We start from the raw sequence: 24,202 nt of genomic DNA on the forward strand, positions 1-24,202 counted from the left end.
TCTTAAACTTATATTCAATTTAGAAATTTAGGAAATTGCATCACTATATGTAGGTTTAGATTTTGGGTTCAACTTATTAATATTACCTGATTAAACTAAATGTTTTTATTACCATTCCATTTTACATTTTTCATTGCTAGATATTTTTCATATTGATGATGCAGTGGTGCTATAATCATACTTATTGAGATGCTTGCAGTATGCGTTTCACTTTACTAGATAGAGAAGTAATGGGTAGTTAGACAAAGATGAAGAACAGAAATAGAGCTAATTAATCTTATAACTACTTAGCACAGCCTTGAGACAGAACAAGAAGGGCCTCAAATGCCAAACACTTTGAAATTATCCACATTTCCAGATTGTTGTCCCTTGTCTTTCAGAATTACCTGTGTGAATGCTTGTTCTGCAATATACTGACCCATGATTGCAAATGCTTGCAGGCAGGCCTTTCTGAGTAAACTCAAAATATGTTCTCTTTCTTTAGGTACTTTAGAAATATTGCTATAATATTCTAGTTATTTTGTGATTTTTTTTATGGTGTTATAGGGTTCTACTTTTTTTGTCCTTTTTGTCTTTTTTAGTTTTTTTTTTTTTGAAATTTTACCTTTTTTAGTTTATTTTATTGGACACTTTCTTTATTTACATTTCAAATGTTATCCCCTTTCCCATTTCCCCTCCGGAAACTCCTTATCCCATCCTTCCTCCCTCTGCTTCTATGAGGGTGCCCATCCACTCCCACCTTCCCATCCTGACATTCCCCTACACTGGGGCATGGAGCCTTCCCAGGAACAAGGGCCTCTTCTCCCATTGATGTCCGACAAGGCCATCCTCTATTACATATGTGGCTGGAGCCATGTAAAGTGACCTTACAATCCTCCCTACTTTCCCCTCTGTGATACAGCACAGCTTAATTTCTTAGATTGCTAACAAGGAGTTATTTACAAATAAAACTGTTAAATATGAAGTATAGTGATTTTAAATCACATTTCTCACATGGGTGTTATGGTAAGCCTTGTATTGTGAAATAGAGTCTAAGCAAGTTTCTTGGGGTATCACCTGTTCTGTCTTAGTTCTGTCTGCTTTGATGCCTTCTTATCGCCATCTTGAATGATTCAACACTTTACAGTGAGTTTCATGTTATGCAACCCATCTTCTCTAGAGGAGCTACATCTTCCTTGAGAGTTAGCAACTGAATTTGTTGCTGTACACAAAGGGAGTAATACAATTTTTTCTTAGATATTTTCTTTATTTATATTTCAAATGTTATCCCCTTTCCTAGTTTCCCCTCCGAAAATCCCCTATCCCCTACCCGCCCCCCTGCTCCCCAATCTACCCACTCCCATTCCTGGTCCTGGTGTTTCCCTATACTGGGGCATAGAGCCTTCACAGGACCAAGGACCTCTCCTCCCATTGATGACTGACTAGGCCTTCCTCTGCTGCATATATAACTAGAGCCACATGTTCCACTATATGTTTTCTATGATTGGTGGTATAGTTCCAAGGAGCTCTGGGGGTACTGGTTAGTTCATATTGATGTTCCTCCTATGGGGCTTCAGACCCCTTCAGTTTCCTGGGTACTTTCTTTCTCTAGCTCCTTCATTGGGGACCTTGTGCTCCATCCACTGGATGACTGTGAGCATCCACTTCTGGATTTGCCAGGCACTGGCAGAGCCTCACAGGAGACAGCTATATTAGGCTCCTGTCAGCAAAATCTTGTTGGCATCTGCCTAGTGTCTGGGTTTAGTGGTTGTTTATGGGATGGATCCCCAGGTGGGGCAGTCTCTGGATGGTAGTTCCTTCGGGCTCTGCTCCGAACTTTGTCTCTGTAACTCCTTCCATGAGTATTTTGTTCCCCCTTCTAAAAAGGATTCTGAGCTTCTGGGCTAATATCCACTTATCAACATCAAGTGACTTCTTTTGTGATTGGGTTACCTCACTCAACATGATATTTTCCAGATCCATCCATTTATCTAAGAATTTCATAAATTTGTTGTTTTTAATAGCTGCATAGTACTCCATTGTATAAATGTACCACATTTTCTGTATCCATTCCTCTGTTGAGGGACATCTGGGTTCTTTCCAGCTTCTGGCTATTTTAAATAAGTCTGCTATGAACATAGTAGAGCATGTGTCCTTATTACAAGTTGGAGCATCTTCTGGGTATATGCCCAGGAGTGGTATTGCTGGATTTTTAGTATATGGAATATTTTTGGGAATAAATGCATAGTGGCAAATTCAATGTATATAACAGTTATAACCTTAAACCAGGTTTCTTTTCCATTGGACAGGTTAAGAAATACCAAAAGTAGAACTAATTTTTGTTTAAAGCTCTATTTCCTTGGTCCAGTAGATTTCAGATTTTAACAGTATACCAGTATCAGCCTAGGGCTTTTTATGTGATAAGTAGAAACAGAAACAAGGGAGTGGGGAGGGTATGGGGGACTTTTGGGATAGCATTGGAAATATAAATGAAGAAAATACCTAATTATAAATAAATAAATAAATAAATAAATAAATAAAAAGAAAGAAACAAATGTAATTCACTAAAACTATGAAAATTCTTTAATAAAGCTAGAGAGATTGAGAGAGATTGATATTTTAAAAAAAACAATTATCTTCAGAGGAGTTGGTTCAGAAGTAGCTAATACATGTCTCCAAATTATGGCTGTGTAAAAGCATACATCAAAGGCTTCTGGGAAGCAGGATTGGGGCACAGTACTAATGATCCTCACTGATGACAAAGGATGCATTCACTAATGCTCAGGAGTTACTGGGAAGTGGTAGGCAGTTGTGTGTACTCGGATGGATTTGGGCCATAGTGATATCTAATGTTTGGGCGTAGTGATACATAACATGGTAAAGTGGACACCGGCAGCGTATATAGGCAGGCATTCTGTGCATGCCTGATTCCAGCTACATGTAGTTTGATTGTCCAGCATTTCTTGAGAATAACATTATGAACTAAGAAATGTGAATTTAGTATATCTTAGTTGTTCCTTGATACATAATTCTCATTGGAACCAATTCACAGTTTCAAAGCAAGCATTACAATGCAAGTAACTATACTGAGGTGCAATCGCCTTCTGAGTTTAACATGCTAGAAAAGAAAAAATATAGAAAGATATGCTGCGTAATGTTTTTGTTCTCAGTGAGCAATAATCTCATATAATTAGAGTAAATCCATTCAATTAAGAAATTCATCCAAAATATTCCAGGCACCATTTTGCTTACTGTGTATTCTGAATCATAGTTTCTAACTTCCCATCAGAACTCTACATGGCCCCCTCTTCAGTGTAAGAAATGGGCTGCGGAGCCTTTGATGATCTTTCTGTGGCCAGCTTCATATTAGTCCTTCCCCGACTTCTCTTTAGCCTTGTACGGATGCACAGCTCTTAAGTTCTCTTAAGTAAAGCATGCTGTCTTATACAACATGTCTTTGTTGTTTTCCTTTCCTGTCTTTTCTAACCAAAATGATTCACATGGCCACCAAATTTACAGTTCTTTCTGGTCTCAATTGAAATATATCATATACTCAGATCTTTACTTAATCACTTCTCGAATCATTCAGCTCTTACATCAGAAAGCAGGCCCCTCCTCAAACCTGTAGAACATCAGGAAGCGGTGGGCATCCTGCTTGATTCATAGTTGCTGGTTCTGCAGTATATGTGGCAGTGCCATTGAATTCATTTGGAAGCTCTCATAGGCCTGGTTTCCCTGAGTATTCTCTAAATCAGGTGTTATAGCTGGCACTCAGCAAAAAATTAGGAATAAATTCATGTTCTTAAAGGTTTTGTGTGCTGTTCAAGTACTTGGTATAGCAGGAATCAGTCTGACATATTATATTGCTGAGAGATATGGTTCCTATAAATCAGCATGGTGGAAATATGGATAACTCAGAGAATTTTCCCTCTCATTTTTTCCCAAAAATTTCATAACTGTTAGTATTTATATTAACAAGAAACACATCACAGTGGTTCTGATACTTAGTTCCTGTCACCATTTGTAACTTAAGGTGTTTCTTATTCCATTTCTGATCCTCAACTTGGATTCAATGCAGACTTCTATGGGAGCCATTTACTTTAGAGAATGGTGATATAAGTGTCTTAACTCATTCTCATGTGGCCAATTATCTTTAACACAGTGAAACAAAACATAACCAAAGCAACCTTAGCCAAGGTCTTTATGTGTCTGGGTCAGCCATTGTGTTGGGTGCCAGGAAGAGCTCACAGATGGTCTTGCCCAGACAGGAGCTCCATGAAAAACTTAAATGAAAGCCCCTGGTACAGACTGGGCTGTTGCAGTAGTTTCCCTATCCAGTTACATTAGACAGTGGCAGGCCTGTGATTGGACAGGAAAAGGGAGGCAGAGCTAGGATTAGGGTAGACAGAGACCTCACAGGAGGAGAAGCAGGGGTGGGGATGGGGGCATGGGGGGTAGGGAGGTATTGGGGGGGGGGGTTAAGAAGCCAAATGGAGGCAGATGAGCAGGAAGAAGATCCTGTTCCCGAGTGGTTTTAAACAGCCACAAGTTGCTAAGATTTTCACAAGGTTAGAATAATTGGGGTAAAACTTTTAATAATGATCAATTGGCTCTGAAATTATTGTATTGGCATATTGTAAATTGTAATCTTATTGTTATATAAATCTGATTGGGTAATTAAGCTTTGGTGCACGCCTTTAATCCCAGCACTGGGGGGGGGGGGTTGGGGGGGAAGCAGGTGGATTTCTGAGTTCAAGGCCAGCCTGGTCTACAAAGTGAGTTCCAGGACAGCCAGGGCTATACAGAGAAACCCTGTCTCAACAACAATAACAACAACAACAAAAGTCATGTTTCTACTGGTTAATTCGGTGTTGAGATGGCTGATCATGGGGTGTGTGGGGCACTGTGTGGAAGTGAGATGAACTCGCTAGCTGGGAGAGAATAGCTGGGTGGTGGCCCGCCAGTTCCGGTACTAGAATTCGAACGTGGGCAGGCGCTGCAGGAGAGATGGCAGGTCGACTTTTTTTTTTTTTAATTTTTAATATTTTTTTATTACGTATTTTCCTCAATTACATTTCCAATGCTATCCCAAAAGTCCCCCATACCCCCCCCTACTTCCCTACCCACCCATTCCCATTCTTTTGACCCTGGCATTCCCCTGTATTGGGGCATATAAAGTTTGCAAGTCCAATGGGCCTCTCTTTCCAGTGATGGCCGACTAGGCCATCTTTCGATACATATGCAGCTAGAGACAAGAGCTCCGGGGTACTGGTTAGTTCATCATGTTGTTCCCCCTATAGGGTTGCATATCCCTTTAACTCCTTGGGTACTTTCTCTAGCTTCTCCATTGGGAGCCCTGTGTTCCATCCAATAGCTGACTGTGAGCATCCACTTCTGTGTTTGCTAGGCCCCAGCATAGTCTCACAAGAGACAGCTATATCTGGGTCCTTTCAGCAAAATCTTGCTAGTAAATGCAATGGTGTCAGCGTTTGGAAGCTGATTATGGGATGGATCCCTGGATATGGCAGTCTCTAGATGGTCCATCCTTTCATCACAGCTCCAAGCTTTGTCTGTGTAACTCCTTCCATGGGTGTTTTGTTCCCAATTCTAAGAAGGGCATAGTGTCCACACTTTGGTCTTCATTCTTCTTGAGTTTCATGCGTTTAGCAAATTGTATCTTGTATCTTGGGTATCCTAAGTTTTGGGCTAATATCCACTTATCAGTGAATACATATTGTGTGAGTTCCTTTGTGATTGTGTTACCTCACTCAAGATGATGCCCTCCAGGTCCATCCATTTGGCTAGGAATTTCATAAATTCATTCTTTTTAATAGCTGAGTAGTACTCCATTGTGTAAATGTACCATAATTTCTGTATCCATTCTTCTGTTGAGGGGCATCTGGGTTCTTTCCAGCTTCTGGCTATTATAAATAAGGCTGCTATGAACATAGTGGAGCATGTGTCCTTCTTACCGGTTGGGACATCTTCTGGATATATGCCCAGGAGAGGTATTGCTGGATCCTCCGGTAGTACTATGTCCAATTTTCTGAGGAACCACCAGACTGATTTCCAGAGTGGTTGTACAAGCTTGCAATCCCACCAACAATGGAGGAGTGTTCCTCTTTCTCCACATCCTCGCCAGCATCTGCTGTCACCTGAATTTTTGATCTTAGCCATTCTGACTGGTGTGAGGTGGAATCTCAGGGTTGTTTTGATTTGCATTTCCTTGATGATTAAGGATGTTGAACATTTTTTCAGGTGCTTCTCTGCCATTCGGTATTCCTCAGGTGAGAATTCTTTGTTCAGTTCTGAGCCCCATTTTTAATGGGGTTATTTGATTTTCTGGAGTCCACCTTCTTGAGTTCTTTAATATATTGGATATTAGTCCCTTATCTGATTTAGGATAGGTAAAGATCCTTTCCCAATCTGTTGGTGGTTTTTTGTCTTATTGATGGTGTCTTTTGCCTTGCAGAAGCTTTGCAGTTTCATGAGGTCCCACTTGTCAATTCTCGATCTTACAGCACAAGCCATTGCTGTTCTATTCAAGAATTTTTCCCCTGTGCCCATATCTTCAAGGCTTTTCCCCACTTTCTCCTCTATAAATTTCAGTGTCTCTGGTTTTATGTGAAGTTCCTTGATCCACTTAGACTTGACCTTAGTACAAGGAGATAGGAATGGATCGATTCGCATTCTTCTACATGATAACAACCAGTTGTGCCAGCACCATTTGTTGAAAATGCTGTCTTTCTTCCACTGGATGGTTTTAGCTCCCTTGTCGAAGATCAAGTGACCATAGGTGTGTGGGTTCATTTCTGGGTCTTCAATTCTATTCCATTGGTCTATTTGTCTGTCACTATACCAGTACCATGCAGTTTTTATCACAATTGCTCTGTAGTAAAGCTTTAGGTCCAGCATGGTGATTCCACCAGAGGTTCTTTTATCCTTGAGAAGAGTTTTTGCTATCCTAGGTTTTTTTGTTATTCCAGATGAATTTGCAGATTGCACTTTCTAATTCGTTGAAGAATTGAGTTGGACAGGTCGACTTTTTTAATATTTCCCACAACACTGGATGATTTCATCCACTGGTCTGATCACATACAACTGTGGCAAAAAGGAAAATATATCCTCTGGGCTCATTGGCTTGGTGAAAGAGGGAGCGTATCACAGTTAAAAAAGATTATTCAGGTTTCCTGATTATAAAAAAACAACATGAAGATCTAAAAGATGGGACCATAGCTCTAACAGAGCCATTTAAACTCTTATATACAGGCCCTTCTAGAAGAGAACATTTTCCCGGATACAATGTTTAAGACAGGCAGTCAGTCCATAACAATACTTTCATACCTCCTGAATTTCAATAGAACTAACTTACTGAGATATGCAATATGTTTTTATCTATATAAAGGGAAATTATAGAGCTTTTACAGATAGTCTTTGATAGTATAGATCAGGAAGACTTTTATCATTCAAATCCTATTTAAGGTTTCACAGACAAAATATTTTAATTATTTGGTATTTACTTTTCTCACAAGTTATTCACTTATATTTCATATTATTTAGTGCTGTTTAGGGTATATTTGTCTAGAGAATGTTGTTTGGATTGATTTGGAGTCAACTTTGGTCTTTACAAACATTCTATCTTTTTTCCCCATGGTAATCAGTTTTATTTGGGGGGAGGTTGTGTTGGCGATTGGTTCTGAAGCTTTGATTCCATCGGGAATCTGCATTGAAGGACCTTGTCCCCAATTGGTGGGCATGGGGTGGGATACTGAGAGCTGTGCAGGTAGATGCAGAGAGGAATGAATAGAATCCCAATGACTCGGGGTAGAAGGGTGGGACGCAGGCGCAGGAGATGAAGCCTCTCTGCCCTGTGAGAACGGTGGGTGGCTCCTGGCCACTTCCCTGTTTGGGCCTGGGGTATCAGCGGAAGATTTAGGAGTACCCAGCCTTTGAGGTATCCAAAGCATTTAAAGTTAGCTGGTGTGTGTGTGTGTGTGTGTGTGTGTGTGTGTGTGAGAGAGAGAGAGAGAGAGAGAGAGAGAGAGAGAGAGAGAGAGAGAGAGAGAGAGAGAGAGTGGTTTCCATTTGCAAATCCAGATAGCCCCTGAGTGGATGCATGCATGTGACCCACTGGGAGCACAAACCGGTGTAGCATAAAACTCACCACTACAAGGTTATATGTTTGTATGTACATATGTGTAACATGATTAGGGATGCCAGAGATTGAAGTCGGGTGTCCTCCTCACTCACTCTCCACCTCATTCACCTTATTGTTTGAGACGGGGTTTCTTGCTGAACCCCAGCTTCTTGACTAGAAGGAGGAATGGAAGGGGGGGCCTTTTGCCCATCCGAAGGAACTGCTTCTCCAAGTTCTCTGACTTGACTTCATAATTGTTCCACCTTTGCTCGCCTGCCACTCTCCTGTACATGCACGCACAGAATCGCATACGCACGCACGCATGCATACACACATATGTGTGCACATACATAGCCAAACACCAGTTTGTCTAGACTAGTTGGCTAGCAAGCTCCAGAGATCAGTGTCCATGTATCGTCACCACTGGATTGCATCACACACGGCTGCCGCTAGATGAAAAGTTGATGCTGGAGTCCAAAGCTGGGTCTCTATGCTTGAGTCAGCTCCCCAGCCAACCCTTTTGCTTTTTAAAAATGTCTTCCCTAGTATGTTGTTCACATAATAATCTTACTTTCTTATTAATATATAACCCCATATCCTTGTAGAAAATCCAAGAAAAAAAAGTATAATCCCACCATGTTTTTCAAAGTCAAGACTACTTAAAAAAAAAAACCACTTATACATTGCAATCTTATTTTTCTAGTTAGTCATCTGTTATATGTCTGTGAATTGTCCTTCAACAGAATATTTTTAAAGAACATGTAGGGTTCATGTGTGTATATGTGCTGTCCTTGGATGTCTGACTAATATCTTCAGTTGCTTTTATATATGCACATGATTCCCTGGGATAACGTTCTAGGATTACATTGATAGTATAAAACAACAAAAAGGTAACATTTATAAAGCACTTATTAGGCCAAACTGTGTCCTGTATCAAGACTCTCCTATAATCCAATCCCCTAAGAATTCCAGGCCATACTAAATAGTAGTACCATCTTACATTTGGGCTCAAAGAGTTGCTGACTCGTTACAGCCCTAACTATTGTATGTGGCAGGCCTCTTATACACTAATGCTAGGGCTATAGCATTCATATTCCAGCTTGTTCTCTGGTACAGCTGCTGAACTGCTGCACACACCCATACCCTGTCATTTAATGCAGTGTAATATGTAGTCATTGTGTTCTTTTTCTATTTTTCCTGATGCTGTCTTCCAGGGCTATTGCCATATGCTTCTCTGGCTTGGGTTTCATTCACACCAAGTGTGTGTGTGCGCGAGTGTGTGTTTTACCCTGTGTATACCACAGCTTCCTCAGAGCATCTGCAGCCTTCCTCCTTCTCATCAAGACTTTCCGTTTCCTGTGCTTCCCACTTCTTGTTCACCCATCTGTTCAAGCAAGACTGGGCGCCTTTCCTGTCTCTAGCTGCTATTCTTGGCTGGTTCCTGCTGCTGCTGTCAGTGTTGGCTCCCATGTCTGCTTGTCTTGTGATCTGAGGACACTCTTAGAAGCTGAGCTGAACCCACTCCAGGACCCTTCTCGCCCTGTTTTGCTGCAAGACTGACAGTCACTCCTGTCCATAAGTGATCCTCAACCATGGTCTCCATTAGGGACAGCGGGAACAGCAGACTATGTGTCAGACCCTAGCATCTCACACATTACTGGAAGGAAGAATGGGAGAGAGGGCTTTCTGCCCATCTGAAGATCCTGCTCCTCTCAGTTCTCTGACTTGACTTCATTACTGGTTTTTCCTTTGCTCCCCTGCCACTCTCCTGTACATGCACACAGACACTTGCATGCACACACACACACACACAAAACTTTGTTGACTGGATCCTTGTTTCCTGGAACATGCTTTTCTATCATTTCTTCTGATTCCTCCTCTTTCAGTACCTTCAGAATTCTAGAAAACATGCTCTCATTTCCATGCATCCTCCTGCATCTTCTCCAGAGCTTCCTACTCCTTTCTTGGCTTTAAGAACATACAGACTATGTCATCCTCTAAACTCATAGAGGCTAGGAGCCCACATCTCAACTGTTATTGTATTTTCTGCGTGGCTTAACACAATGTAAATTAATGTATTTATTAATCAAGTTGATAAGTAAATAATAAATCACAAAACCTTATACTATTTAAGAAATATCAAAAGGTACTGAAGGTATATAACTAATATCTGAAAGATATATTTTATAAGCAACTAAATTGCATGATATTCAGCCAATTTAATGCCCCTGTAGAAATGCCTTTCTTCTTTTAAATAAGGTCTCAACATGTAGCCCAGGCTGATCTTCAACTCCCAGCAATCTTCCTGCCCTGCCTCACCCTTGCAAGTAGTGGATTTGAAATGTACCACAATGATAAACCATTTCTAAACATTTTAGAAAGGAAATAGTTTAGTGAACCACTAGAAGTTAATATCTCCATTACAGTTGGTAAATGTGCATGAAATCTTTGCTAGGAGAGCGTAGACCATGAATGTGAGTCCATCTAGGGAAGAAAGGGGAGAGTGGCCAAGGGATCTGGCTCGTGGTCGGCTGTCTAACCTGGAGCATATACTCCCAGAGAATATGGCTGACTGGAATATCTGTCAGTAAACGAGTGGATCTGCCACACAGGTTTGTTGTGAAGAATAAATGGATCCGTACATGAAAAGCTCATTGTGAGGGTTTATATATCCTCAGCCCAGGGAGTGGCACTGTTAGCAGGTGTTCTCCGTGTTGGAGTAGGTGTGGTGTCACTGTGGGCGTCGACTTTAAGACCCTGATCTTAGCTGCCTGGAAGCCAGTATTCTGCTATCAGCCTTCAGATGAAGATGTAGAACACTCAGCTCCTCCTGCACCATGCCTGCCTCGATGCTGCCTTGCTCCCACCTTGATGATAATGGACTGACCCGCTGAACCTGCAAGCCAGCCCTAATTAACTGTTGTCCTTGTACGACTTGCCTTGGTATCTGTTCACAGCAGTAAAACCCTAACTAAGACACTCATTATCCAGTATATTTAATATCTCTCCAAAAAGTTAGATGCTAGCTTTTTTTCTTTTCTAGTAAAGTATCCCCTGCCCTCTAACTCTTACCTATAAGGCTTCCAAATACAGTTTGCTGTGGTCTGTAGGTAGCCCAGCCTCAGGTGTCCAGTTCTTGCCTTATGTATGGATTTGCTCTTCTAAACGTAGGACAATACTGGATTCTGATGTCCTTTATTGATCTTTTGCCACATGAAGTTTAGAAACCAGAAACTACTATTTTCTGACAGTGAATCATAAATTTCTGTTCTTTAAGCCAGTTTCATTGTTTTAACTTAATTATTTTTTAAAAAACCAAAAAACTGTATGGCTTGACTTATTGAGCGCATGTCCTGGCAGGAATCTCCATGCATATTCATTTCCTTCTTCCACCATTTCTGGCAGACAGAGGTGTAAAGAAGAATTAAAGAACTTGTCAAAGTTATTCAACTAGTAAATGGGAAAAATGGGTTTTGAACCCAGGAATGTCTACTCCAGAATTCCATCATGACTCCACCACATTCTTTCCTATTACAGAAAGTAGACCATGCAAGCAAGAGTAAACATAGTGAGCGGTTCCTTTCAGGACCATTAAGTGGTTGTTTTCATATGACCTCAGGGTGATTGGGCAAGCATTTCTTTTTTATTCAGAAGGCCAGTGTAATGAAAGGGAGTGACTGAGGCTGCCTTGTGGAGAGTATTGTTAGCTGCAGGGAGTGTACAGCATGAGACACTAAAATAGAGATTAAAGTGGCTTCTGACAGTTTTAGAATTGCAATTATATAATATGATGAGAATAAGCGGCAAGCCACCCTTTGTTCCCACGTGATCCCATTTCTATTTATAAGCTGAGTGATAGCTGAAGGCTTTAAGAATGTTTTTCACATTCAGCAACCTCGTTAGGGATGAGAAACTGCATTTCGGAGTGCCAAATATAAGAGATTCTTGGCCCTTTGCACCTGCTTCAACCAGAGCAGTCCTCTTCAGTCTCAATAACCTTTCCCCGAAAATGAAGGTTTGAATGAATAAATGTGCCCTTTCCACAGCGTTTGCGTGGATTCTGTATGTGTTGAGATTATAACAGAGCTCTTATAACAGAGCCCCACATGAAAATGAAAAATTAGAAATTGTAGTTTCTTATCCTTCTAAATTTAGCAGCCAAGTACCTAGGGCAACTCACAGTTGCAAACCTTGTTCTGCCCGTGGTCTCTATCAGATAGTGATAGCGTCTAGCATGGCAGAGTAGCAGAGTGTGGACATTTGAGCTGCAAACGCTTCTCCAGCTGCCCAGTACCTCACACCAGAAGGCCACGGCTCTTTTCTCTAAAATGTGTCCCTCCCAGCTTTCCAAAAGCAAGGCACTAAGTGCAATAAAGGCTTCTGAATAAGATAAAGTTCCTAAAGGCTGTTGTGTTTTAACTTATGTGGCTGCTAATCTAGTAAACCATCACCCCACGGAAACACAGTTGATTTAAACCAGGAAGCTTCTCTTTTCTGGGGTTCTTTGTATACTCTGGGTTGTCAATACCCTGCCTACTAGCTACAACCAGACCCTAGCTTGGGTCCTGGGCTAGATGCTGGTTGGGTTTGTTACCACAACCAACAGATGACTCTGTGAAGGCTGCAAGAGGCAGGGGCCAAGATTCCCAGAGCACTGTTTCTTGTTTCATTATAAGACTTGTGCACTCTACTGTACAGTCCGCTTTCATGTCCCAACTCATTACCACTTTTAAGTGCCTTGGGAGCAGAATTTGAGTTTACATTCTCCAGAGGGTTGAGTTTCCACCAGGGCTGGAGAGGGAGATGGCCAAAGGCCACATGACTTGTCAGTGACAAGACAGGAATGGAACTTAAGTTTCTCTCCTACAACAGTCGCCCACATTCAACCATCTCTCAATACAATACATAAGGGGCAGCTTCAAAATTTAATATCATAGGGTTCTGTTATTCCCTTCAGTCTGTGATTTAGGAACTTGGACAGGGTTCATCAGGCTGTGCTTTGCTCCGGGTAATATTAACTGGATCTCTCTTTCTTACCTGGCTACAGTTATGATGGACTAAAAGATGCCAAAACGACGTTTTATCATGTCTAGAGTCCCACTGCTTCTCCTATGGCCATTCCTCCACCATGATTCTCTCTTGGATGCTCTAACCTGAACTTCATATATAACCTCGTATATAACCTCGTATATAACCTTGTATATATTAGGGAAAGCAGAATTTGCCAAGCTTTTAAACTTTCCCCAACGTGACATAGCTTGATTTTTCAGCAGTCTCCAAATGAAGGCAGTGAGGCCAGTACAGATGCAAGAGATGGAGAGGGATTCTTGTAGGCTAACGAGACCACATGCACTTGAAAGAGAAGGAATATATGGTACCATCTCCTCAAACTGACTGCAGCTTTCACAGATGAAGAAATGCAGCCTTCTCTAATTGCCATAGTTATCTTACAGAACAGAGATGTGGAAAGGGATGGAGAAAGGAAGAGAGAGAAGCGGCCTGAAACAGCCCATCCCTTTTCACCTTGATGCCCGGTTAGAGTTGGATAGGTAACTCTACCTGTCCCCATTAGCATCCTTTGGTTTAGCTTCTGGTGCTCTTTATCCTTATTGGAGAGCAGGAGGAGCTGTTGAACTTCAGAAGAGACATAAAGAACATGGGAAGTGCTTGTGTAATACTACAGTAGACATTTCACAGCTCACTTTTTGAGCACTGCTATGTCTGGCTTTGTGTCAAACATTTCAGTGCACATTGCTAAGACCTCTTGAGGTTGCAGTTCAGTCAGTGCTTTTTCAGTGCTTCGTACATGTGTCTTCAAAATGCAGCACACCTACAAGGGACCTTTTCAACTATAATTTCCACCCAACCAGGCAAATTATAATTACTCTTTTAAAAAGAAGAGCGATGCCTCGCTCAGGAGGTCTCTCTCCCCTTTTGTTATGGCACAGAGGATTTATATCAGAACAAAGGCATCTGAGACTGAAAAACCCATGTGCTTACTGGTGCCGGCCCTGGCCACACCTTTGCTTTTCTACTCTAGCTGTCTTGGCTAAAGTATCCCAAATTTTAAGGATTATCCCCTTTCTCTGAGGAAAAAAAAAAACTCCCCAAATACTACAAATTTCTCTAGGAAATTGTTCACATGTTTAATTTTTCCTTCAAAATGAAGACTTTATCATCATCTTCTCCTCTTCCTCCTCCTCCTCCTCCTCCTTCTTCCCTCTCCCTCTCCCTCTCCTTCTCCTTCTCTCTTTCTTCTTCCTCCTCTTCTTCATCCTCCTCCTCTTCTACCTCCTTCTCCCTCTTCTCCTTTTCCTTCTACTTAGATTGGTTTTTCTGGAATTTAATGACTCAGCCAAAGGGGACCTTTTTCTAGAAACAAACAAATGCTCCAACTTCATATCAAGAGAGGAAACATAAGAATAGCTACTTACCAGCTGCTGGGAAAGCTCTCATTGTAAGAGATTATCATTGTCTAGACAATAATAAAGTTTCTGTGACAAACAGAGGTTTTTGGTTTCGTGTGTGTCTGTGTGTAGAAAATGGAATTGCCTAGGTTAGTGAAACACAGTTTTCCATTTTAATTTTTATTGCTCAGTATTTTTAAAGACATTAGTTGGCCAACACAAAACCAACTCCATGTTTTGTTCTGGGCTTTCTGTTTCATCTTGTTTTCGTATTTATGTCTTACCGGTTTTTCATTTTTTTCTTTTGACTTTTGTTTTGTTTAAAAAAAAGAAGAAGAAGAGAAAGAGAGAGAGCATAAAATTTGTTGGTAGGAAGGTAGAGAAAAGCCAACAGAGGCTGAGGGAGGGAACACATGATGAAAATAGATTGTATGGAGTAAAATGTATATTTTATGTATGTTTTATGCAACGTTGTATGTTTACAGGTAGCCAAAGCTAGAATTCAATTAGGAATACTTGAGATTCTATTTGTTTGTTTGCTTGCTTGCTTGCTTTACCTTTTTATTGATTCTTTGTGAGTTTCACATCATGCATCCTAATCCCACACATCTCCCTGTCTCTTCATATCCTCCCCTGCCCTTGTATATGTGGGGAGTCCCCACAAAAGAAAGTAAAAAATAAAAATTAAAAAAAAAAAAGAACCTAGAAACATCTCCTTGTGGAAGCTGTAGTGTGTCCCACAGTATACCCTTCATCCACACATCTTTGCTTGCAAATGTTCATTGCAATGAGTCTTATTGGTCTGGTTCTAGGGCTCAGGCTTTTGCTAACCCATCAATACTGGATGCTCACTGGGACTCCTCTCAGATAACCTGCTGTTGCCCTATGTCTTGGGGATCCTGTACCTTTGAATCTGCAGGACTAGCAGATCCTATGTTTTCACACACTCCAGCAGTTCATAGATGGGGTAGATGTTGGGTGGGCCAAGTCAAAGCCCTGGATCATGGCCTGAATGGTGGCTGAATTGGTCAGCCAGTCAGCTCTCCAAAACTCGCACCTTTAGCAGAAGCTCTCTAGCACTGCTTTGACTAACACACCCCATGCTGCAGCTGACATGGGGCAAGGTCAGCTCTCTCTGGCTCATGCCCTCAAAACTGGCTCACCTATGCCCCTGCCACCAGGGCTGGCTGTACTGTGGTCTTCAGAGGTAATGTGAGCCTCATACATCAACACAGACCCCTATTGCTGCAGGACCATGGACCCAGACATGGCTCTCAACTGTAGCATGGGCTAGGACTTCACCATGATCTCAAGTGGCAGAGCAGGCTACTCACATGAGGCTGTTCCTCTACATCCTCACGTCTCCAATTCCATCCCTCTTCACAGTGCTCAAACTGTTCCACTTCTCTTTCTCTCCTATTTGTCTACCACATGGTAGGGTGTCTTCTGAGTCTCATGGTCTCATGACATGGCGGCAGATGGGTCTCTGTATGTCTTCAGCCCACCTGCACCTTGAGATTTTTTTCAAAGTGTCTTTTTCACTCTTTTTGATGAGTAGTAGTGGGCTTTTTTTTTTTTTTTTTTTTTTGGTCTGTATTTGGAGGCTGTGCATGATGGTACAGAGCCTATCCTAGCACATAGGATTCAGAGGCAAGTGGATCTCTGTGAGTTCAAAGCCAGTCTGGTCTACATAGAGAGTTCCTGGCTAGCCAGGGCTACAAAGTAAAACCCCATCCCAAAAGTAAAACAACAACAACAATATTATTATTATTATTTATTATTATTATTATTAAAATAAGGGGAGGAAAAAACTTAAGATCACATGTAATACTGAACCTTTTAAAAATCTTTCTCTCTTTGGTTTTAGGAAGAAGAACTAGAGGCCCAGATCTCCTTCCTACAAGGCCAGCTGAATGACCTGGATGCCATGTGCAAGTACTGTGCAAAGGTCATGGACATGCATCTTGGTAGGTGACAGTGGCACTGCTGTGCGCTGAGCCAACAGTCAGCTCTTTCTGAGTGAATCCTTTCCTTCACTTCTCACAGAGACCCCTGTGGTGGAGGAACTGTGGCTACCTCCATTGTACTGTTGCAGAGACTAGGACAGGGAGTAAACTGTCCTGAGGTTCATCACAGAGAAGCAGAGTAGGATTCCAACCAAAGGAAAGCCAATGGATGCTTTACCTCCTGACTGCCATGCTGCCGCTGGAGATGTCTGTCTCCAGCAAACAAAAACGCTGAGCTCTTGAAACCAGCCAGATACATTGCCTAGGCCGCCAGTCTGCAAGCACTGATACAGTTCCTAATTTGATAATTCTTTCTCTAGTTTATTAGCTATCTATCACAACTCAGGAACTTATAAAATAGAAATGTCCTAATTACAAGTTCAGATTACGTGAGTCACAAGTACGCCACATCAAGAGATCTTCTGGTATTACCATTTGTGAAGGTCCCATGTTTAAATTGGTCTGCTGAGGCACTTTGTGTCCCTACAGTAAGTATGTGTTACTTGCAGAAGCATCTTTGTGGCTAGTGGTACTTTGTTCTCAGCCCATATGCAGTGTGCTGCTCTAGGATAACATGGCAGAGTGTCAGCACCAGCTACTCTAAGAACTCAGGACACACAGACATGCACAATCGTGCACACACACACACACACACACACACACACACAAACATGTTCATCTCTGAGAGGAAACCAGAGGGTGTCCAACAAGGCCCCCTCCCACCAGCACTTCCTCCAGGAGTAACCCATCCTGGGAATTTGCCCTGGTGATGAATTTTCCACCTTCAGACCCCATCAAGCAGTCTCTTAAGCCTGTGAGGTCATGAGTCTATAACATAAGACCAATATGGCTGTCATTTGGATTAGCCTGACCCACATTGACTTCAAATGAGTAATAAATATTGTCTTAAGATATGGAAGATGACAATCTAATTCTGCTCTACTCTAAGTCATTTTATCCTCTCAAGCCTCTATTGAGGAAAATGGGAAGAGGCAGAAGCAGTAGAAGATCCTGGTAGATCTATGGGTCAGCAGAGTTGGCTACTATCTGTCACAGCCTTAACCCCAGTCCAGTTGTGTCTGCTTCCTGGCCTTCCAAATCCTTTACTTACTTGGTACTTGATGATCGTTTTAAAAGCATATGGGACCGGGTGTATATGCCTCTTATAGTCTCTTAATGTGATCATACTAGGAAATGCATCAAAAAGAAGCAGTGGGGATGGGAAGGTGACTCAGTGGGTAAAGCACCAGCCCCCACAAACCTAAGAACCTGTGTGTGGATCCCCAGAACTGTGGTCTTAAAAAAATGTTGCACATTAACACAAGCCTCCATCATCACAAAGGCACTTCCATGGAGAGATGGGAGGCAGAGGCAGGAAAACCACCAGAAGCTCCTGGGCTAACTGACCTGCCATAGCTGGGAAGACTGTCTCACTCATGTTAGAGAGGCAAGGGCTGATATGGAACATTGTTGTCTGGCCTTTATGTTCTCTGTGGTGCAGGCACGCACATACACATTTGCACAGCACACATATACCTAAAAGAATATAAAGCATTTGTGAGATAGCTTATATAGAAATGTGTTGTAGATGATTAATTTGTGTTGTTTAAATATAATTTAATTTTAAGGTATCAGGGTATGTAAATTTTCCGTTTCTTGGCTACTTGAGTCAATGATGCTTTGGTTATTTTGGATTTTGGTTTTAAGTGCTTGGGAGAAAGATTTACCAAAACCTAAAAGAAATCCTTCCAGGAAAGTTCTCAGTTGTTTGCTTGTAAAGCCCTGTTACTAAAGCCTGGGAATTTCAGAGCAGCCCTTTCTCTGACTTTAGTCTGTTAACCAGTGCTAAGGGGGCATTTCTGGAGGCACAGGGAGGGGGCGGGGCTTCATTCCAATGGAAAGAAGAGTCCATGCCAGCAGTGAAGGTCCAGCTACCTACAGGGGTGGGTTTGTTCTGTGCATCTGTCTCACTCTCAGACAGATTCCTTCATGGAGCTGGTCACTTCCTTCTCCATATAACTAGCATGACTACAAGTTTAAAAGTAGGTTTGAAGGATGCTGTGAAGAACTGCCCTTCCCACCACTCATGGATGCATCTTAGCATCTGTACAAAGCAACAGCAATTACTTCTGGTTATGGTTGGTTTTTCATCTGAAGAAAGATTTGTATAAAACACAAAAATTTGGTTCAGGTGATGCTCTTGATTTGTCTAACTTATGCAAGTATTATTTTAATTACTTTTAGCATTCTTTGCATATGATGACTTTAATTTTCTAATTTAAAAGATCAAAATTGGGATGACTGAAATATTAGTAAGATCTTGGCTATGTTATATCAGTGTAGTCTATAAAGATTAAACTAGTTTTTATTTACTCATATGGATTAAGTTTTAAACGCAGGTAGCAGAATGTATTTGGTATGAAAATAATCATTTACAGCAATTGCTTGGCTGAAAGAAAGATTGTAAGAGGACTTACTGAGGAATCTAATCTTTATACTTCAGAATATAAGGCAGTCACTGAAACTGTGGGCAGTTTATTGTGAGCTGCGCTTGGAGGTCAGCCTGTGTACAGAGAGTGCAGGAGTCACTGCTGAGAATGCAGGGTGCTACAGAAGAAACAGAGAACCTTGTCCTGGCTCTTCACTTAACCCTGCCTGCCTGTGAGTGGCCTCAGTAAAATGAGATAAGAATATCAGTCTTGCCAGTTTGTTGCCAAGATGTATTTTTAAACACTAGGACGGAGACATGACTCAAATGGGATATTCAACGGGATCATTTCCTCTTTCCCTCTTGAGTCTCAGGAAGCTCACGGTCATAGCACTTAGTTCTGGCTTATCCAGGACCCCGTGACTTGTTAGTTGAAGATCTGGGACCAGTGTTATACACCTAATACATACTGATTTATCAAATGATACTAAAAGATTTTCAGAATTCGGTATGTTTGCCCTAACCTTAGTTTGTGAACAAGAATAACTTAATCACGGCTTGGTGCCTGAGCACTTCCTAACATGAAGCCCGCTGAGCCTTGGCTCTGTGCAGGCTGCAGGCTGCCAAAGTGTGTGCCATCTGAGAGTGTTACTATACCAGTTACTTCTCAGGATTCTTTGTCTTGTTCATTACCTTCTTGATGTTCTGTTCATGTCAAGAGAATTCGTTATTATTCTCTATTTTCATCATGTGTGCAATAAATGACTTAAAATGTCAAGTGCTAATCAAGACTGTTTTATAACTGATAGCAGAACAAATAAAGAAAAAGCTTTTGGAAGAAAAATTATATAGTGATGTTTGTTGAAATGGCTGGCAGGCTGGTCCATCTCCTCCTGGCCTGGAGCTCAGGGCTGAAGGAGGATTTGTCCCGTCAGAGTCCTAATTTTATTAACTCCGTGTAAAATGCAAAGATTTAGAACTGAAAATAGTTTTATTAGATCTAAATTTTCCCTGTCAATTTCAGACTATTTTTTTTACTTGTTCATTATTCTGTTACTATAGTTACTCCCCTGCTCACCCTCCTGACAAGCTATTGACAATATTAATTTCTGTGGCTGAGTTCAAGGTAGTTTTAAAATTGCTGAATTTCACATAGATGTGCCCATGAATGGCAGCCTGAACTTGGGTGATCTTACGGAGCTGGACTGTGCGGTGGCTGTTTTCAGTATGCATTAGCTCTTACTCTGCAGAATCCCGGGCCCACAGCAGGCAGCTCCAAACTGACCTGCCTCCACTAGATTGTTTGGGAAGGCGAGCCCCTTTTCCAGTCACAGGCTGCCTTTATGTCACACTTGCAATGGAAGGGTCCTATGCAGTGATGTAGAGGAATTGTCTTTCTCTGCTCTCGCTGAGAGTGCAGTAGCGGATAGCTTCAGAGAACAGTAAAGTCGCTTGCAGCTGGAGCAATGGCTCAGTGGTTAAAGACACTTCTGCTTCTGCAGAGAACTAGCATTCAGTTCCCAGCAGCCACATCACAGGGTGCACACCACCTTTTACTGTAGATCTAGGAAATCCAACACCCTCTGTTGGCTTTTGCAGGTAATTGTATATAAAGACACACACACACACACACACACACACACACACTATTTTTTAAAGACTATTAAACCTGCCATACCCAACATCTTCACTTAGAACGGCAGCTTCTAGCCTTGTGAAAGAATACAGTTCTATTCTGTTCCATCTCTATGTTTGACGTACTTTTTTACCACATCCCCCGGAAACTAGTCCAACATAATTAAGCTGTGAGTAGTGAGATGAGGAGATCAGATCATCTCATTTTCCCCTCAAGTAAAAGCAGGCCAGTAGGCTTTCCCCAGGCCTAGCAGCCCTGTGAGGTGCTCTTCACTCACACGCTTGGTGGGGAGCCCCTCAAAGACCCAGAGGCCAGAATGGAGCCAGTGCCCCTAAGGAGCTTCCCCGTGAGCTCCACCTCCTGGCTTCTCCAGCACTTCATTGGCCAGAGTGATGCCACATGCCCAGCTGCAGCTGCAAAGACAGTGTACACAGTGTCACTGGGAATGTACTGGTGAGACAGGAGGCACCTAGTGACTGCTGCTGCATTCTCAGACCTGATAGTCACTGGGATTGGGGACCTTTAATCCTGGGGCCATTACCAAGGAAGTGGGGGAAGTGACCTCTGCAATGCAAAACATTCTCACTCAGACCCCTCATGAAAAACACCACATTTTGTGTCGCCCTTCTCCCCTTCTCTGCCTGCCCCTGCTCCTGTGAGCCATCCTTGCCTCTTTGGAGGTGATAGGCTCCTGGACGGCTCACAGCAAAGCAGCAGCCAAGAAAAGTAGGTTTGAACTTTATAACTCACAGGACGTTGTAGCAGTGTAGCCAGTGTGGGTTTGTAAGATCCCATGTGGACCCTGTCATATCAACAGAGCCCTGTCATATCAGGGTCACCTCAGCTCAGGTATGCAGAAATCTTGTGGTAAAGCTCCATTCCCACTAAAGGAGGTTCAAGGATCTGAATGTTTCTATGGCCATGCCATGCCTAATGTCCATTATCTCAGAAGCTAAGCAAGATCATGTGTGGTTAGTAATTGGATGGGAATCCCAAGGTTTAAACTTGACAATTGAATGCATCTAACTACAGGTCACCTATTGGTCTCATTTCAGTAAATTCCCAGTATTAACTCCTCTGCCTTGTCTCTTCCCCGTCCCTGGGGAGTCCTGGGAAAGGGCTCATCTCTCACCAGCATTTGAAAGTCCACTTGGATCTAAAGAAAGTTCTGTTCCTATACATTTCTGGGTTCTCTGCCCCAACTAGAGCAACAGTAACCTTTGGGAATACCCAAAGGCATGTTGAGTATGATTCTAAAGCCTTGGGTCTTGGTAACAGTTGACCACTGATCTCTCTATGACTTTAGGGGTAGAAGCCCGGTAATGTGGCCATAGCCTTTGACTTTACAGCAAACTGTAAAGGACAGAGGTCCAGAAAGAGCAGCACTGCTGCTGTGGCTTCTGCAGATATTCTCTGCTAGCCCCTGCACTGTGGGCATGGCCTCCAGGGGCCAGATTCCCCCACGTTTCCTCTTGATGATCCTGTATCCATTGCCAAACCTTCCTCTTAGGCCTAGGATTTGTCCTCAACTGGCTCTGATGACCCAGCAGGAGCTGAGAAATATGAGACCTTTGCAAGTTCAGTGTCTTATCAAACCACCCAGTTCCTCAAATCTCTGCCTTAAAACAAAACAAAACACCCAGTTGTAAAAATCAACAGTATTGTCTGGAATCCCCCCAGGCTTTCAAAGCAGTTCCCCTGCACTTCCCCCAGGTAGTTGTTAATGTCTTGCTCAGTGGATCCTGGTGGTGTTTAACTGACAGATAACCAAGTTGTTTTAGACTCTTAGGAAAATCAAAAACATTTGTTCCCTAACTATATCTATTATTCCAACTTGCTTTCTTGTTTTGGAGCAAGACTTTGTATTAGCAAAGGACTTAAGTCAATTTTCTCAGTAAGTGAGAGCTGCTGTCAGCTCTTGCACTGTGGGAAAGCACTCACCAGCACAGCTTAGAGACCTATTCTTACTGGAAATTCTAGTAAATGTTAGAGTCTAAGCCATCTTTGCTTTGCTTTTTTTGTTGTTGTTGTTTTTTAAAATACTTTTTAGACCTGTTTAGAATAACAGTGTGTTGAGATGTAAGCTCCAAGAGTGTTTTTCTGTGTTTGGTTTTTACTTGGGAAATATTTTTTCTTTGCCCATAACATAATACATGGAGCATTTTTTTGCAGGGCTAGAAAGATCCTTGGGCTAGAAAAGCTCAGACAGTATATCATGCTAGGTACACATGCACACATACATGTGATAATGTCAAAGTGTATGTGTGCATAAGATATACCAAGTCTGTAACTACTACTAGGAAATGACTGGAGGCGCACTGTTTGTGTGGGTGGGCTGAAAGGCTGCTCAGAGAGAAAAGATGGTGTGTTATCTGAAAGGAAGTATATTAGACAGGGTTCTCTAGAATCACAGAATGTCTAGAATCATATATGGAATGTCTTTTTCTATTGAGGGAATTTATTATGATGACTTACAGTCTGTAGTCCAACTCCCTAACAAGAGTCTCCCCCAGACCAGCTATAACATATATGCAGAAGACAAGAGACTCATGCCTGCTGCTTCATTTCTGTGAGCCCCCATGAGCCTGGCTTAGTTGAGTCCACAGGCTTGCTCTCCTGGTATACTCAACCCCTCTGGCTCCTACAGTTCCTCGCCTCCCACCCCACTTTTTCAGAGTTCCCCCACCCTGTAGAGGAAGGACCAGATAGATACCTCCGCCTATCATTTGGCTGTGGGTCTCTGCATCTGCTCCCATCATGTGCCAGAAGCAACTTTTTTTGATGATGCCTGGACCAGACACTGATCGATCTATGAGTAGAACATCATTAGCAATCATTTCATTGTTTGTTTGTTTGTTTGTTTGTTTTTTGTCTGTGAGTATATGTGTGTGTTTTGTTGTTGTTGTTATTGTTGTTGTTGTTGTTGGGATTGTTGGGATTGGTTGGGTTTTTTTTTTTTTCAATTTTTTCTTTGGTTGGTTGAGTGGTTGAGTGGGTGGATGGATGGGGGTTTTAGGAGATTTGTTTTGTTTCTGTTTCTGCCAGCTGTGTTTAGTTCTGTCCTAGGTCTCTGGGTTACCCAGCCTTTGGTTCCTGACCCTCCAAGAAGTGGAGGCATGGGCCTCAATTTGGACCAGTCATTGATTGGCCACTCGTACAAATACTGTGCCACCATTACCCCAGCATATCTTGCAGGCATGGCAGGTTGTAGGTTGAATGTTTTGTGGCTGGGTTGATGTCCCAGTTCCACCACTAGAACCCTTACCTGGTGGTTACAGAAGATGGCTGGTTCAGACTCTGTATCCACCATTATTAGAAGTCTTCACTAGGGCCACCCTCATAGATTCCAGGGAGTTTCCAGATCTTCCCTGAAATGCCCCTAATTCCAGTAGTTTCTTCTGGTACTCTCTCCCACTATCTGTTCCCCTATATGGCCTTTCTTGTTCTCATACCCACCTGTCCCCAGTCCGCCCATGAAATCTGTTCTAGTTCCTCTAACCGGAAGATCCATGCATTCCACCCCCACACCCCTTAAGCCATCCTTGTTACTTTACCTCTCTGGGTCTATGAATTATAGCATGGTTATCCTTTATTTTACAGCTAACATAC

The 24,202-nt window shown here is 42.2% G+C and overlaps 1 protein-coding gene across 1 annotated transcript in view; it reads left to right on the top strand.

Annotated features, from left to right (window-relative positions):
• The window catches only part of Tbc1d5 (TBC1 domain family member 5), a 462,126-nt gene that overhangs the window by 415,254 nt on the left and 22,670 nt on the right, over nucleotides 1-24,202 (top strand). Inside the window, exon 20 of the mRNA XM_021186156.3 lies at nucleotides 16,391-16,490. Coding sequence (XP_021041815.1) covers nucleotides 16,391-16,490 — 100 coding nt within the window. The remainder of the gene's footprint in view (nucleotides 1-16,390; nucleotides 16,491-24,202) is intronic.

Source organism: Mus caroli, unplaced genomic scaffold (assembly GCF_978045245.1).
Source record: "Mus caroli unplaced genomic scaffold, Mus_caroli_1 scaffold_18, whole genome shotgun sequence".
Taxonomy (NCBI): domain Eukaryota; kingdom Metazoa; phylum Chordata; class Mammalia; order Rodentia; family Muridae; genus Mus; species Mus caroli.